General features: G+C 42.3%; 1 protein-coding gene across 1 annotated transcript; it reads right to left on the bottom strand.

The window, feature by feature from the left end:
* Positions 1 to 3,751: 3,751 nt before the first annotated feature.
* LOC114861013 (keratin, type I cytoskeletal 13-like) lies at positions 3,752 to 6,225 on the bottom strand. Its single transcript, XM_029159982.3, has 7 exons — positions 5,782 to 6,225; positions 5,249 to 5,331; positions 4,975 to 5,131; positions 4,694 to 4,855; positions 4,450 to 4,575; positions 4,131 to 4,348; positions 3,752 to 4,041 (listed from the first exon to the last, which is right to left on the bottom strand). Exons 1-7 carry the CDS (start codon positions 6,208 to 6,210, stop codon positions 3,837 to 3,839), a joined length of 1,380 nt encoding a protein of 459 aa, XP_029015815.1. The 5' UTR covers positions 6,211 to 6,225; the 3' UTR covers positions 3,752 to 3,836.
* Positions 6,226 to 17,923: the final 11,698 nt, after the last annotated feature.

The raw sequence follows: 17,923 nt of genomic DNA on the forward strand, positions 1-17,923 counted from the left end.
TTTTTCTTTAATAGTCTGGTACGTACAGTAATTATTATTACTTCTCTCTAATAGTCGTCTTCCCTTTAATAGTCATTAATAGTCTGTTTCAGTCAGTCTCAGTCTTCCTATGGTCTGGTTTTGTTTTTTCTACAGTCTGTTTTGTTTTCTCTATAGTCTGTTTTGTTTCCTATAGTCTTCTAGTCTGGCCAGACAAACCTATATTGTGCACAAGTATTTTTAGAAACATGGAGGATTTTATTACTGAATTTGTTGCAAGTTAAAATAGTTTAAACCCATCAGACTGTAAAGTCATGCAGCAGTTGTCGTTTAGCTGTTTGTCATATTTTTAAAATCACTCTGTGGGATTTTTTTTTGAGCAAAAAGCGATTCTTCATTGCGAGCAGATAAGCATGAACATGAATTTGAGCGTGTATCAGCTGTAAGCGTGTTTCTTCATTGCGTGTATGAATGTGTGTGTTTGCGGTACCGTCTTGTACGTCACGTGAAAAGGAACCGTCACCTTCCTCCTTCCCCAACCATCAGTCTGATGTGAGCGCCAGTGGGTGAAGCCTTTCAATGGGACAGTTGTTCCTCGATGACAGACCTTTCCTGGATCCTCAGATGCAGCTCTTTTGGGCCGATCACGTCTGAAGCCTCTCCTGTTGTTTCAACCAGTGTCTGTGTCAGAGCACGTCTTCTCTGCTGTTGCTCTGTCCTTGTTTTCCTTTGCTGATTGTCATAAGCAGGTGTCTGTGTCAGACACACATGCTTGTAGTAGCTGGTTCATCTGATGAGCCCAGAACGTGATGGCTGCAGGCGTTGTGAGAGTCGCTGAGGCGTCCATGCTGTGGTCTGTGTCCTCCAGCTGCTGTGGTGTCAGAGCTTCCACCCTGTTCTGGTTGTTGGTTGGCGCTTCTTCTCCTTCGGTTCTTCTGCTGATGGTGGGAAAGGAGTCCAGATCCGGATTTACCCTCATCGCGCTCGGTTCTGCATTAGAATAGAGAGCAGAAACAGTGGGAGCATTTGATCTTGACATGATGTGTGTGTGGTGTGCGTGTGGTGTGGCAGAGTGCAAACAATTCTTCCCCAGAGTTGTTATCTCCTTTTTTTTTTTTTCTGTTACTCTCATCACTCTTTTGTTTCTTCTAGGGCTTTAGTTTTGATGTTTTGCTTTTTCAAATCTTTTAAAGGTGCATATGTCTTTTACACTACGTAATTCTCCTTTTGAACCCATAACCAGTTTCCCACTCATGGAAACATGAAACACACTAATAACCATATTTACCTTTTACTTTTAATTACTTTTACTTTTGTAATGCTGCAGTCTGGTGGTGGAGACTTAGATCGCCCCGAACCCATCTTTTAGAGTCCCGGCGGTTTCCTGCCTTAGATTTTTATGTGTTCCGGCCGGAACCTTTTTTCGAAATTTCTCTTCCACGGACGTCTCCGTAGAAAGGGAACCGCTCAGATCAGCGACAGGGTTCTCGGAAGTGGTCCCTCACCGTCAGGCCCCTCTAAGACCCGGGTCCCTCGTATCTCAAAACCACTTCCCCCTGCAAACGCGCTCCGTATTTCAGAAGCCGTCTTTTATTTCCTTGTCCACTCCCGTTGGACTGCGCTCAGATCTGCACACTGGTCTGTATCCTCAGTACAGACAAAACAAGCTCGGTCCCACGAGCCAACCCTTAGCAACCACCGTCTCGACCACCAGGGCAGACTTTGACCTAATTAATTTTACCCGAATATTAAATTTTTTAATTAAAAAAAATTGTTTGGTCCTAATTATTATATTTTAGATGTTTTTCAGCCACATAGTCGTTTTAGAAATATTATTATCTCTTTTCCTAGTTATATTTTCTTTTTGTTTTTTCCCAAATTAAAAGGAATCTCTCTCACCGAGCCGAGCCAAATTAGGATTTGAGTTTGAATCTGAGTTCGTGGATCTCGTCAGAGGCGATCCAGACGGGTGAGCAGTCCTCCCAGCTCTGAATGTCTGTAGAGGTTTGGAGGCTGAGCGACCCTAGTCCTCAGGACTATCGTCCCTGGTCACACCGTCCAGACGACCTGCCGCGGGATCCTGTTCGTGACGCCAATTTCTGTGGTGGAAATTTTCCATAAAGAAGTAGATGAGAGAGAGTTGTCCTTTTGTGCAATTTATTGAAATAATACAGAAAATAAAAATAATGGGGAAAGCAAATAAAAAGCATGGATGTTGATCGTGCACATCAACAAACCAAAAACCAGCTGGGGAGATCAGTGCACACACCACGAAGGTGTGATGCAAAGAGCCCACGATCCTCAAGTTGCTTCTGCCTTTTAACCCCTTTCTCTGGCTCTGGTGGAATGTCTCTCTGCAGCAATGGAATTGTTTGCGCCACCTTATCTCGCTGTGAGTGAGAATGTTTGCTTTCTCACTTCTGCATCGTCATGTCTTGTTATCCAAAGGAAGGAACACCGAGCTTCCAAGACAAGATGCATTTGCTTTAACAGCCTTGGGTCTGGTGGGGAGTCAGATAGGATGGAGCCAGAGTCCGGGTGTAAAAGACAAACATATATCAGAAATTATTAGTCAGTCAAATGGAGCATCAGATGTTTAGACTTGATGTACGTCAGGGCACAAGAGATTATTTGTTTGTGTAAGAATGTTCAGTATTGCACCTAACCAGCACATGACGAGTGTGTTGGATAAGAAACAGCACAAGGCAAAATTTTTCCATTACAAGCACGGATCTGACTTCTGAATGATAGAGCAGATCCCTATATTCACCTCTCTCATCTAGGATGAATATGTGGCCTTCAGCCAACTTTCCTCAGACTAAAAAAACTACCTAGATTGTTGGCGAAATGTTTCAATGGAAAAAAGAAATCCAGTTAACATGACTCAACCTACAAACAAAATCTCTTTGTTTGTTTTTTTAGGAATTGTTGCATTCTTTATTTGTGACAGGTTTAACATGAGCTGTTGCTGCAGCTGCTGCAAATGACCTGTGTGTTAAGGCCCAAATATGCAATGTGCATGTCATGATCCGGGTGTCTTTTGGGTTCAAACTACCAGGACATATTACTATGGATCCTGATAAGGAGGAGGCTGGACAGGAGCGATCGTGAAGCTGATGGGGTGGTGGACATCTCGCTGCGGATGTGGTTCTCTCACAGCAGACAACACCCTTTTGGTACCTACAGCATCCATAGTAAAGCTAAACTACAGCATTGGAGACAGATATTCTGGCACTGGTATTAACCATGGAGCTGAGCACTGGAGCAAACTAGGATTTTAGTGGTCTGGCAAAACATTGCAGACAAAAATCAATGGCTCAAAAGACGTTTTTATCAAATGGGTGGGAAAAGTACTTTGAAATAGATTAGCCATCTTTGATTTTGCTAAAACATTTGAAGGTTCTAATGTTTTAACAGTTTTGGATAAAAACAAGGGCGGCACGGTGGTGCGGTGGGTAGCACCTGAAGATTCCCGGAGCCTGGTGCCTTTCTGTGTGGAGTTTGCACATTCTCCCAGTGTTTGCGTGGGTTCTCTCCGGGTTCTCTGGCTTCCTCCCACAGTCCAAAGACGTGCATTAGGTGGATTGGCTTCTCTTCATTGCCCGTGAGTGTGTTTGTGAATGATATGTCTCTGTGTTGCGCTGCGATGGACTGGCACCCTGGACGGGTTACCCACAGCCAGCTGGGTTAGGCTGCAGCACCCCCGCGACCCCGCATATGGGATTCAGCGGCTTGAAAAATGGATGGATGAATAAAAACAAAGACACCGTGATTTACTTTGAAGCACCTCAGCAAAATTTTATTGGCGCGTTCACTTGTGTTTACCAACTTTGAGGGTGCTGTCGCACTGGCTCTTACTAAGCGTCACTGATGACCTCCTTGCTGCTCACCACCACTCCATCCTTCAATTCCTCAATAACAGTAATTATTTGCTGTTTGGTCTTGACAGTGGTTGTGGATGTGGAACCGGAGGATGCACCAGAGCCGGAGGACGCACCTGAGCCGGGTGTTTTTGAGGTGGTTGTTTTTGAGGAGCTGGATTTTGAGCCACCGGAGCCACCACTGCAGAGGGAATCAGAGTTTTACCTATCAAGCAACGTTATGTATTCATAATGCCTCCTACTAAACAGATGTTTCAAATGTTTGCTCACCCTCCTTCTCCGTCCAGCAGCCTCCTGTACTCAGCAATCTCCATCTCCAGCCTGGTCTTGATATCCAGCAGCGTCTGGTACTCCTGGCCCTGTCTTTCTAGGTCACATCTCAGCTGCATCAGCTGCTCCTCCATGCCTGTTACTCTTAACTGATAACCCGACAGCAACTTTGCAAACCGCTCCTGAGTCTCAACCAGGGTGCCTTCCAACCCCGCTTTCTACAAGACAGTGAGTAGACCTGGTTGTTCATCACCTTTAGGAAATGCTGGACATGACTAATAAAACGGTGACAGGACAGTGCAATAATAATAATAATCACCATGCTCAGCTGTGATTGGAGCTCAATCTGCAGGGCTTGCAGGGTTCGCTTAAGTTCTGTGAGCTCTGATTTAGACGTCTGGATGCATTCTGTTTGTGCACCCACTTCTTGTTTTAGAGCTTCTGACTGTGGAGGAAAAAACAACAAATTAATAAAATGTTTACCTTCAATCACAAAATGTACATCATAGTGATTGAATAATTAACATTAGTATAGAGCTTCTGCATGCATGCAGCATCTTTACCTTTTGATTGTGCCAGTCTGCTAGGGCCTTCTGGTTCTTGGCGGTGGCAGCCTCATATTGCTCTCTGATTTCCTCTAAAATCTTAGTGAGATCTGCCTGAGGAGCAGCGTCCACCTCCACGTTCACCTGACCGCTCATCTGGCCTCGCATCGCCAGCAGGTCCTACAGGCAACCAAGCACAGAGGCAGCACATCTAAGCTTCAGCTGACAAGGACTCATGGGAAGTTGCCTCACAAAACGATTCCTGAGTGCACGTCCATGTCATTCACTCAGCCACTGACCTCCTCGTGGTTCTTCTTGAGGAAGATCAGCTCCTCCTTCAGCCCCTCGATCTGCATCTCCAGGTCAGTCCTGGACAGAGTGAGCTCGTCGAGGAATCTCCTCAGCCCTGCGATGTCGGACTCCACCGCCTGACGCAAGGCCAGCTCGTTCTCCCACCTGCACGAAGAACATCACGGTAGCCTGGCGTCTAAATCCAGTACCTCACAACAAGCACATGAATACTACAGCTAATACAGTTATATTACATATGACTCCAGGAGTTAATTCACTCACTTCAACCTAAAGTCATCAGCAGCCAGTTTGGCGTTGTCAATATTAAGGTAGATGCTACCGTTGAACCTGACTGCCTCCTGGATCTGAAGGACAAACAGTGAGTGTGAGCGAAGCAGAGAAATTAGAAACAGGACTGGCAAAGGACAAAAAACAAAAATTCCTCTGATTTTGATGAATTTAAGGTAGTTTTGTTTGTTTATCTTGTGATTGAACCAGCAGCTCCTAACATGACAAAATTGCGGGAACCTTCTGGATTTGTTCCACGCCATCTGCAGATTTATTACTTGCTCTCTCATGCACTGTACATGTGTAATAACAAGGAACGCTCGTCCTCAGGCAGCTGCTTTTCAGCTGGCTCAAAATCAATTTCCTGCCCTGCAGCATCGTGTTCACACCGGGAATGCATGTTTTATTTACTCTGATTATAGTTTTTTTACATCATGCAGGTCCCTCACGTGCAACAACTGATGTTTATTGTGGAGAGAGATGGCTGATCACATGCCGAAGCATCCACATGTTAGAGGCGAGCTCACCTTTCCCTGCAGGTCTGCGATGGTGGCAAAGTAGGCACTGTAGTCTTTGCCTCCGGACGGGGCCGTCTTGCTCTCCAGGAACTGCCTGATCTTCAACTCCAGCTCCGCGTTCTTCTTCTCCAGCGTGCGGACCTTCGCCAGGTAGGTGGCCAGACGGTCGTTCAGGTTCTGCATGGTGGCTTTCTCGTTGGCAGAGATGTCCACCTCTCCTCCGCCGCTGCCGAATCCGCCACCTGCACCCCCTGCGCCGCCAGCTCCACCGCTGTAGCTGTAGTTGTAGCTCCCCGCATAACCTCCACCTCCACCACCACCAGCAGCGCCGTACACGGCGCCGCTGCTGGTGGTGGAAACTCTAGCACTAAAACCGCTACTGCCAGCATACATGGAAGCACTGCCAAAGCTTCTAACACCCATATTTCTGCCGGCCATGGTGTCAGGTGATGAGGGTCAGGGAGAGTCCTTCAGCTTCAGATGGAGAAAGTGAAGAGCTCCAAGAGTGGCTCATAATTTATACTGTTAGACGAGTTTGTGCGGAGGAGGAGAGAAGGATGGAGAGTTGGGAGGAGACACCTGTCCTGGATGAACTTGAAAATAGTCGGGCTTAATGGCCCTTGGGTGTGTCTGCAAAATGTGGAATCCACCCTTCATTCGTTTAACCACACATCAGCATGTCAAGTCTCTATTCACACGAAAACAATCAAAAGATTAAAGCAAACAAAGGGCTGCAGTGCGAGTGCAGACCTGTGCCATAGTTAAGTGTAATAGATGAAAATGTTTTTTTTTATCATAAAAAAAAACATCTCACTTTTAAGAGCTTTAAGCCGCTGATCTTACCATGAGTAACCGCGATCACACCAGAGGGGGGTGTTAGGTGTCATTTAATGATGTTGAAGCTAAGCTGCTTTAAAGAGTGAACCCTGTATTTGATTAAGATGAATGTCTGTCAGCTGCCTAATCTTGAATAAACAAAGCCAAAACATTTTTTTAAAAGAACAATAAAACAACCCGATACAGTATATGGTTAGCGACGAGCTCATGGTTCAGCAAAGGCCTGCAAATGCTCACTTTAAGCCACTGAGCTTAAGAATAGTTGTGAAGTATTTTGTCGTTCAGATGCTAAAGACATCGCATCTTGAATTACACGTCTATTTACACATCTATTTAGTCTGATGTGATTCTGACCTGAGTCTATTTACTGTTTAGTTTATAGGATATTGTCACATTTTTAATGTCTATAGTAATTTATTCTAATTGGTATTTCTTTTGGTCAGCTTATCATTGGACCAGTTGGTGTGAACTTTTAATGAAATCTCCAGATACATTTATCTCATGTGAACAGGACTTGACTGACTGATTGAGATTAACAGATCTTGAGGTTAATGCTCCAGTCGGCAGCATGAAGTCATTCTGACAGGCAGTGTAAATATTGCTATGACACTAATAATTTTCTGCACAGATGTGCAGCATGTTAGAGAACATGTACGGACACAGTTTAGGTTGGCATTTTACTGCCGAACGAAGATTAGTCCACTAATCACATCATCTCTTAAACCGTCCCTGAGACTAAGAGACACTATATAGATGCTGAAACAACTGCGTTTTATTTTCTGTTCATACTCAACCGCAAAAGTAAAAGCGTCAAGAGTTTACACAGCCACACACAACAAACTACAAATTGCTTTGCGGTCTAGTAGGTTTTTGTCTCTTTTGTGCCACAGCAACCCTTTAGTAGGACTGGGCCGGGCGGCTGCACTTCACTTTTTTATTGTCGTGGATGTGCAAGGTCTGTAGACTGGCTGGGGACCTAAGTAGTCAGGTGACAGATCCGACAGGAATGATGGGGGGCAGGGCTAGGCAGGTGGGGCAGAGTGTGAAGTGACAGGTGGCAGACAAGGAAGGAATACTTGAAATGACTGACTGAACCAGGACATCACAAAGCTGCTCCGCTGACACCTTGTGCCAATCTGCCCACTTCTTCCCCATAGGTTCATATCACACTTGTTTCACAATTAGGTCACAGTGGAGAACAGCTTTAGAGACATTCAGTACTTGCTGCTATTGTGCTGCTATCTGTTTTCTTTTGCAATTATGGTCTAAATGATTATTGTTAGTTAGGTATGAAATGCAAAGATTTGACGAAAATAGTATTAAAAATGAGATGGACATCACTGCCTTTATACAGCAAATTAAGGTTCTGGGGCCTGCGTCCCCCCCAGAGCCACCTCTTCTACACACATCTGAAGCTAATTAAACACAAGAGACAAAGACATTTTGCAAATACATTTAGATTACATTAGATTATGAAGCTTGTTTTGAGATTTAGAGTAGAATTAAATCCAAAACAACTGAGAGTTTATTCCAATTAAAAAGGCTTCACAACAAAAAGAGGAAAAAAGGGTGGAAGACGCAAAATAAAAATAACTAGGATCTCATTGACGGAGTCATGCTACTGTACATGTGGGCAGACATTAAACTCCTGCATGTATCACTATCTTAACCTGACTATCTAGACTATTAATTGGAGCAACTAAAGGCTTGCTGACTTTAAAATCATGTTTTTCAATTAACAGTCTTTGCCACGTTGTGTTTTTATGTTCCAGTGCAGTTATTATAATATTGTTTATATTGAAATATACAGATCCACAGTATGCTTTGTGTTGATATCACTATAATAAACAATATAATGTAGCCACTAGTTCATTTATTTTATTCTTATTTTATTATGTTATTATTATTATGCAAATAATCCTTCAAAGCACGTCCTAGGCTGCGCTTTTATTCCAAATGATTTAAGAGCAGCAGGTTTGAACTGCAGCAGCTAAGCCATCAATGCCACGATGTCGCAGTGAGCTCTAATGTAACAATGGTGACTACGTGAGAGGCATAAGTGCATCCACTTGACGTGATAATCCTTCCCGGAGCTATTGTAATAGCTGACCTTTAATGATTTGCCTGTAAAATGGATTTTGCGCTTCGTGGGTGGGGCTGTGTGTTATTCTGCTGCAGGCGTGTTCCCATCGTTTGCAGCTGCTGCCCTGTGGCTGGAGGGGAAACCGACAGGTATGTGCAACACCCAGTCGTTTCTCCTGAACCTCATTAAATGTTATCGTTTGATTCCATCTGAATTAAGACGATGTCGAACAAGTTTTTGTGCATAACGGTTATTTGCCTGTTAGTGGAGGAAAAACACATCCAGGCACTGATCAGGTGATAACACGCAGATGATGCAGTTTTCGAGTGGTTTTAGTGTGGGTCTATTTCTGTTCTCTTTCAATGAGAGCAAAAATCAAACCACACTTTAGTGTGCAGATTTAGCTCTGTGTGTTTTTGTAGTAGAACTGTTCTCTCAAGGCAACAATAATATCACACAGTGTGCATGACAGAGGTGTAAGGCTGGTCATCATTTTTAAATCTGATTATTACAGCGGAGGTTCAGTGGGAAACCCAGTGTGATGTAAACCTGGCAGTGAGTGCGTTTGATGGAAACACATGTAAAGCTCTCACCAGAGAGAGGAACATGTGTAATGAGGACAGTGAACACCCTCAGTGTTGAGTCCACCAGGAGAGTCGACATGTGAAGTCTGCACAAAATTCACAAAAACTGATTTAAAATAATTAAACTTTCTTTAAGAAGGAACTGTAACCATGACTGTTCTGTGTAATTTTAACTCAATCTGAGGATCAGAGCACACATGGAACCAAGGAGAAAACATCGTCATACTGATACAGAAACATCCAATCAGATGCGCAAATACACAATCTCAAACAAATCTAAGTGTTCTATGAAATTGTTTGAACGCTTTGTTATTTGTCCTGTCACTGACACAGAGTGGGAGAATGGGGAGATGGGGACTGATAAGCTGCTAAGCAGGTGAGAAGTCAGGTGACAGGGCAGACAGGAATGGTGGGGGTGAGGGCGGGGTGGGTGGGTGTATGGGTGAGTGGGAGGGGCGGAGTGTGAAGTGACAGGCAGCAGACAAGGAAGCAATACGTGAAACAACAGACGAACCAGCTCCTCTGACACCTCCTGACAGTCTACCCATAACCCCCCTCTTCATGTCAGCTTACTTGCTAGTGCTATTTTATCTCTACTATCACTTACGGTCAAAATGATTATTGTCAGGTAGGTATTAATGCAAAAGCAGAAGGAAAGTTCTGGAGCTGCAAATACTGTACGCAACCTCCTGACATGCAGCTGGCAACGGCTTCTCCTCATTAAGTGGCTGTTCAGAACGCACACACACCCACGCAGGCACACCCGCCTGCTGAGCCTGCTCCAGGGAGCCTCTCCACCCTCGGCCCCGAGGCCCCAGCCTTATAGAACGCGTGACATGTATATAAGCAGGCTCTGAGGGGGGGCCGCTGCTCCCTTCAGGAAGACACGTTAACAAAATAAGAGCTCTTCTGTTTCTGGAGAACTGGGTGACAACGAGTTGATGCCTGTAAATTCGTTTGATCCCTGGAATTTCTTTGTTGCGTCAGATTTTCTCTCATAAGACCTTCATTAAACGTCATGTTAAAAGTGCAATATGTAGAAATTGTAATTGTGCAAACATGGTCTCTTTTACAGCACAATCTGGTATGTTCAGCTGTGATAAATCCAATCTAAAGTTTAATAATAATATTTACTATCAAAACACCTGATCTGAACATGAAGTCGTAAAGCCTGGACGTGCTGAGGGAAACGTGAACGTGTATTCATAGGAGCGGGTTGAGGTCAGGGACAGTGGAGGAGCCTGATCCCGCTGGTCGTGTTTCTGTTGGCGCTAGAAGTTTGTCGGTTTACACAGAAAACAATACGTGTGGTTATTCCACACACAAGTGATGTTGCCTGAATTTGCAGAGTAGCTTCAACTTCGAGGATGAAAAGCAAGAAATGTAGAAATGGATCACACGCACGTAAGAACACAGCACAGGACAACAAATCATGATCCACGCTTACTGAAGGATGTGGAAGGAGTTTTCTCAGAGCAGCCACAGGTACAGAGTGCCAGGTATGAGGTGTATGTACTGTATGTGTCCTGTCCATGTATTTCACAAGCAGAGCACCGCTGACGTGCAGGCCTTCGTCTGGTTTAAGGTGTGAGAGGCCTTCAGGACCCCCCACCCTCTAGCATTCTGTGCTAATCGACATAGTCGTGTTCGGGCTGAGGCCTGATCCGTGGACTGTCCCAGCTCTGATTGCGTTGCTTCTCTGTGTCACGTCATGTTTGCGTGTCTGATATCTGTCACCTGACGCACGGTTCAGTCCAGTTGTTTACTCCGCGCTCAGACGAGGACTGTTGGAGGCTTGTTCTCTGTCATTCCATGCAGGTGTCCACGCTCAGCTGGGTGTGGTGACAGAACAACAACGGGCCGTCCTCCTCCTACTTAAGGTGTGACAGCTCTTTCATTCTTTAGATGTTTCCACAGATCACCTGAGGGCTTTTTCTCCTTATATACATCTATCATAAATCTCTTTTGCTTGTTTGTCTCTGTCCATCGTTCGTTATTGTTGTGACTCGCTGCTTGCGAAATCAAAGCTGTTGCTCGACACAGAAGTGCTGCACCTTAAAGCAGCGTCCACTCAGTCAGCAGTGGGTTTTAGGCCTTTTACACAGCTGCAGATGCTTTATGTCGCTTTCGAATTTTTCATTTTCCCATGTTCTTCCTGTGATTCTTTGTCACTCAGAACAGTTCATCTCTTTGTCTCCGTGCATCTCTGACTGCAGATAGGTTCCAACTTGCCCACCCCCGTCCTTCAGACCTCCTGCCACACATTTTTCTGCCGTAAAAGGAAACATCACCTGTTTCAGTCGCTCGCCCTGAGCCCGGTTCTGCTGGAGGCCTCCGCCTTCCGTTAGAGGGACGTTTCGTCCCTGCTGTCTCCAGTTGTATTTCTATATAGTCGTAGTGTTATAGTATATTCTGAATAATCTTAAAGGTGTCCTGTGATGAACTAAACTGAACTGAAGATATGAGCGTAATTGCTTTGTTTTGTATTCAAACAGTGGCTCACATTAGCTGCTGCGTTGTTGCCAGTCGAAACAACGTTTGTTGTTTTAATGGAGGCCAAGGCGGTTTCCTGACAAAGTACTGTACGATGAGTGAAATGGAATGTACTAAGTCCTGCCAGTCCTGCTTTTCTAAAACAATTTTATCTTCATATAAAAATATAAGATTTATTTCTAATTTGAGCTGATTAATGTAAGAAAACCTATGTAGAACTGGCTGCAACATGGAGGAATCTGTTACACACTGCACACTATCCTTTTTAGACCTACCCTGGTTTTAAAAATCGTCTTGTATTGAATTGTGGAAGCATAAAAGGTTGATTCTGAATGATCTGATTGCTTTAGGCCTATTATGCTGCTCCACTACCTGGATTTAATTAAATATAATATGAAATAACATTGAAAAGCAAACACACACACACACAATAAGCAGTGAAACGTCTGGCAGCTGGTTTGCTCCTATTGATCTGCCGCCAGGTTTCTGTCCTTTGAAGCTGGTGAGAGCCTAGCCTGTTATTTAAACGTCATCCGGTTTTTCCACCACTCATAAAAGACACTTCTGCTGCCAGCTTGAGTGGCAGTTCAGCCGCTGGAGGTTTCCTGAAGACGTCTATAGAAATCTTTAGAACAAGCTTCCTTTGAATTACATTTTAGCCAAGTCTCTGTTTAATACAGGCTTCAGCTGCTGAAATGGAGAAATTATTCACTCCATTCATGCATGGATTTTCCTCTCCATGTGTGAGTGTACATGACATATAATATGATTTACAAGACCCATGAAAAGGTGCCTGACAGGCTCTTAATAATAATTACAGCTCATCATTTCACAACGCCTTTGTACCCGATAGGACAGAGCGAAAGAAAAGTGGCTCATGTTTGATCCAGAGCCAAGTGTCAGTGTAGTGCTGCCTGCCAAGATAGTGAGAATGACGGGCGTAGCCTGGCATGGCTGCAGCATCTGCAGGTACGGCTGTGAGAAAGATACGGAGATTAAAGATAAAACAGAACAACGCAGACTGGCTGGAATCAAAAACAGATCAATGCACAGATAAGAATAGTTCATTGTGCATTTACTCAAAACCATTTTTGCACATTTAGAATTTGACCAAATCATAATACAGCCCATAACAGGATGTAACAGTTATTACAGATATTGAACCTATTTTTACTTTGGTCTCCAACAAATCTGGACTAGAAGTCTACATTAACCCCTGTCCGTTGTCTCTTGCAGCACAGATAAATTAGCCACACTAGTTTTATCAAAATGCAGAAAGCTCATTATTACTGCAGGTGTTTCTTCATAACCTCCCAGGATTTTCGATTACCAACAGTCCATTGTATTAGTTTGGATCCTTTAGGTAAAAGTGTCAATGGCAATAGTTTTTGTTCATGTTTGTGTCTCTGTGACTTTGCTTCATTAGAACAGTAACAGGTTCCATCTCCTTCCAGTGACAAGCTCAGCAATGATCTCTTGCCATTTAGAAACTACAGCCATTTTAATTTCGTTATGCGTTTCACATTTGTGTCATATTTTTGTGGACACATTCCCCACATTCCTGTAGTTTAAATACCTGTGTCAAAGCTTTGCATTGTTCACACTTTCTCACGCACACCTTCAGTTGGGGTACGGGGCCACGAAAGGCATCATATACTGCACTTATATCTCGTCACTTATAGCTGTGTGTGTGTGTGTGTGTGTGTGTGTGTGTGTGTGTGTGTGTGTGTGTGTGTGTGTGTGTGTGTGTGTGTGTGTGTGTGTGTGTGTGTGCTCTGTTCCAACAAGCCTCTGGGGAATACTTGCTCATACCGCCCGGCAGGTTCTTACATGTGTGAGGATTTCATTACATAACCGCTCAGGGCTGCGTAACAAACGCTCTAATATGTTCTGCTATAGACATATTATTATATGTTTCCTTTATGCACTGTATATTGTTGGGTGCATCATATATTGTTTGATTCAGGGACCTTGGGTAACCTCTAAGGCAGGAGGAGTGGGTGGGATCGTCAGTGATTATAAATACTGAGTGACATTTTAGTCCGACTCTTGCCACACCTGCTGTACACACAGTCAAAGATGAAACCTCGTGCTCATGAGGCCTCTGATCCTGATCCTGCCCTTTACACATTCTGCACCATTTACCAACAAAAAATGCTCATTCTCCAAAATATTCTTTATTGTGAAAGATTTTAAAGTTTGAATGTTTTCTTTAGGTAAATTATTGTTTTACTGCAATGCAGCAATTCAGTTTGCAGGAATGTACCACCTGCCAATCAAAGTATGTTTTAGACGCTGTTCTATCATCTATGCTCTCTTACAGCCTGACAGAGGAACGTATTGGTAACGTTTTTTCACAAGTTCCAGGGTTATTTCCTTCAAATGGTTCACTAAACGACTGCCATCTCCTCATTTTACACTGTTCAAAGCCTCAGTCTGAGAAAGGCGTGCTGAATTTTGCATTTTGTGTGGAAACAGTGAAAACTAATTCTGTTTGCTACACATTGACATTGATCTTTTCTGTCGCAGTAGATGAGTGCTGTTGTGGATTGCAGTGGGGAGGATGACATTAAAATGAGATTAAAGCCCAAGATTCTTAACTAAGGTTAACAATATGTTTTTTTACAATTGCATGTTAGTTTATTTTAAGCACATGTTGGATCTCTGTGGTCCTGCCATCTCTGCAGCTTCTTATAATTGCTCCTATATAATAATCAGGCTCGTGATGGGCAGTGACGTAGATATACAGCTGCCTTTTTTAGGGTTTTGCTTGCACATATTCATTTTTTTTCCTAGCACTTGCATTTCACTATGCCCGTGCAGAGACTGTAGTGTGTTATGGTGTTAATGAACATGGTGTCAATCATCAAAGGATTGGGGTTTGGGTTACATTACATTACACATTAAGCCAAGTTAGGAAGAAATATCAGTACAGCTTTGCTTTTGTAGATAAGATAAGCTCAGTGACCTTTGACCCCAGGAAATATCTAACAAAGGAGAAACATCTTTACAGGGTAAGTAATCATTGATCAGTAAATGGCTTTTCTAGTGTCTATTAAAGTTATGTAAGCTAAATAAAATACATTTTTATAAATTAAGCTTTAGGCCAAAATGCAGCAGTAATTAGTTTTATTATGTATAACTACAGTATTTGATGACAGTATAATCTATTGCTACTGCTGTGACATTTAATTATAGTGCGTTTTTTTATAGGCTGTGTAACATTAACAATTACATAAAAGCTATTCAAGGATAAGCCTGGTGTTATTGTATATATCCTGAGGCACCAACCTCTCGTCCTTTGGACACACGTACTGTATCCTTGTCCAGCAGACAGCAGTATGTCAGAGTTTGGGACCCCACCTTCAACAGTCTGCTCCTCGGGCGTGCTCACCTCTCTGCTTCACTGTCTGCACCACGGTATGCACTCTTACTCTTACTGCACTCTCTCTTGACACCATCTTAATGAGTCTCATTGAAAGCAGAGATGAATGTGCCTGCAGACAAAATACTGTCCTTGCATCAGGGTGCCTTTCTCCTTCCAGACGAATTTACAGTGCCTCGGTGACGGAGAATGTTCACCGACATGAATTAAATTGAAAGAAAAAACGTTTTGACTGTAATCTTTTACCGTCATTTTGTTCCCTATCTACAGTATGCGCAGTATTGTGTTTACAAAAGCATATTAGACTCCAAATTTAACCAAGCTGATAGTCCACTTAAGAATACATTGGCATGATTCCAAATATACATTACAAGAGCAAACCGGACGTGACTTTGTTGTAACAGTCTCATGTTGTGGTTCTTTTTGCTGCCCTAAAATATCTGTAGAGGATACACTGACATTTGACCCCTGTTCTCTGAAACCAGACCAACATGGCATTTACGTCCTCTGTGGATTCAGCGACAGCGACCTGCTGGACTAACACAGTTTATTAACTCACAGGTGTTGTTTGCTGTTTTAAGCATATTTTACGTTTTAAGATGTAAAACATTTCTGTGGTGTCTGTAGTCAGGGCAGGGTGTGGACAATCCTGTTTGTTTTCAAGCTGCGAGCTCTAGTCTCAGTTAGTGCTATTTTTCTGTCCACCTGATAATGAATTAATTATAGAATGTGATTTGGGTAAGGCAGTACCTGAAAAAACATCCAAAGACCAGAATTGTCTGCCCCCGGCTGAAGAGTATGTGAAAATAAAATTTTCATTCTTATGCCACCTGCTGGAAAAACAACTTTCTACAGTTGAAGGATGCAGGTGTTGTTGTTTTTTGACTATGTAAAGCATTGATATACAGTTCTCTACACGAAGATCTGACTTTTAAAGGTTTTTTTGTTGCTTTCTAGTTGAGAAGTTGACCTAAATCATGGACCTTTACTGCCTTTTACAAACATAGTTATTTAAAGTATTACAATAGAAAACAATTAAGTGAATTAAACTGACAAATCAAATCAGATGGAGAAAGATGACACTTAACATTTTATAAAACAGTTCATGTATTGTATATAACCTGTTTGTAAAACATTAAAACTGCTATTATGTTATAACCAACACCCTTACGTCTTGTCTATTGTCACTAAAGACTATAAAATGCAGCTATGACAAAGACACTGATCCAGTTGGCCTCACAGTATATATGCTTTGTTTACAGTCCGCTTAGGTGTTGATGATAAATTAATAAACATGCAAGTTGAGCATCTCATTGTTAGACAGTGAGTCCACCAGTGAGTACTGGGCTCCAGAGGGATAATGCTCTTTTGAGTCAATCACAAAGCAGAGTCCATCACAATAAATGAAACTGTTCATGCACTACATTACTGAATATTATTGATTTATTGTATCCCACTTGAATGTATTTGATTATTTATTATATTGTTATTTTCTGTAAATAGGCAAAACAATTTCTAATTTGATCACCAGAGTGAAACTTTAGTCAAACTAGAAAAAGTAATTTCTCGAGAAATTACGTGGGAGAGCTGATCTGCTGCCGCAACGATGACAAACGCTGATTAAGCTGCTGACGTCACAAAGTTGACTACGTCCAAAAGTTGACTACGGCAAAACGATGAAAACGATGAAAACGAGAAAACGTTGACAAAGATTAAAACGATGACAAAAGATGGCGAATAAAAAGATGATGATTAAAAAGATGACCAAGGTCATACTATGACAATATTAAAGAGATGACAATGATTCAAAAGTTGACCAAGGTTAAAAGATGTCAAAGATTAAAAAGTTGACCAAGGTGCATTGTTGACAATCATAAATAAGCTGACTAGCTTTTTGATTTGAAGAAAGTATTTGTAAATAATTACCTAACTATGTAATAGTTTAATAACTATTAAAAATTTACCAGTCAGAATCAAATATCTTGCCATTTAGGGTAATAAATTACATTGGTGCTTTTATTTTGAAGGGATTTAGAGGTTGTGTGTGAGTGATTACTAAACTATAAAATAGTCATTAGATAGTCATAATATTTCATTCAATAGCAAGAATAGCCCTATTAAAGCAAAATATTTAGATTAAGCCCTTTCAGAATAAAAGCACCCTAATAAGTGTGAGTGGTTATTTACTGAACTCTAAAGTAGTCTTATTAACGATTGGTAAGTATTCAGAACCAGAAATTTTCTAATCAATCTTGCCATTAAAGGTAATAAATTGTAATTGGTGCTTTTATTTTGAAAGGATTTAGAGGAAATGTGTGGGGGTAATAGCGTAACTGTCAATTAGTCTTTAAATAATCATAATTACCCATTCAAAGGCAAAAACAGTGCAGTTAAAGCTAATAATTGGCATTGGTGCTTTTATTTTGAAAGGATGTAGAGGAAGCATGTGTGGGTAATTACTAAACTGTTAATCTATCTTTAATTAGTCATAATTACCCATCTAAAAGCAGAAATATTGCTATTAAAGCTAATTATTTGGCTTGGTGCTTTTATTTTGAAAGGATTTAGAGGAAGTGTGTGCTTAATTACTACACAATCCAATAGTGTAGTTGAGTAATCAGTAATAAGCATGGAACTGCTGTCTACACTGAGCATCAGGAGTTTGACCTGTCAGTGACATCTGCAGCTGCGCCGTCGCCATGGAGACGAAAGGCGGGAAAATCAGGCTCACTCTGCTCTGTAAAAGCAGAGTTTCACCCTGTATGGCAT

The sequence above is a fragment of the Betta splendens genome, chromosome 8 (assembly GCF_900634795.4).
Source record: "Betta splendens chromosome 8, fBetSpl5.4, whole genome shotgun sequence".
In the NCBI taxonomy this organism is placed as follows: domain Eukaryota; kingdom Metazoa; phylum Chordata; class Actinopteri; order Anabantiformes; family Osphronemidae; genus Betta; species Betta splendens.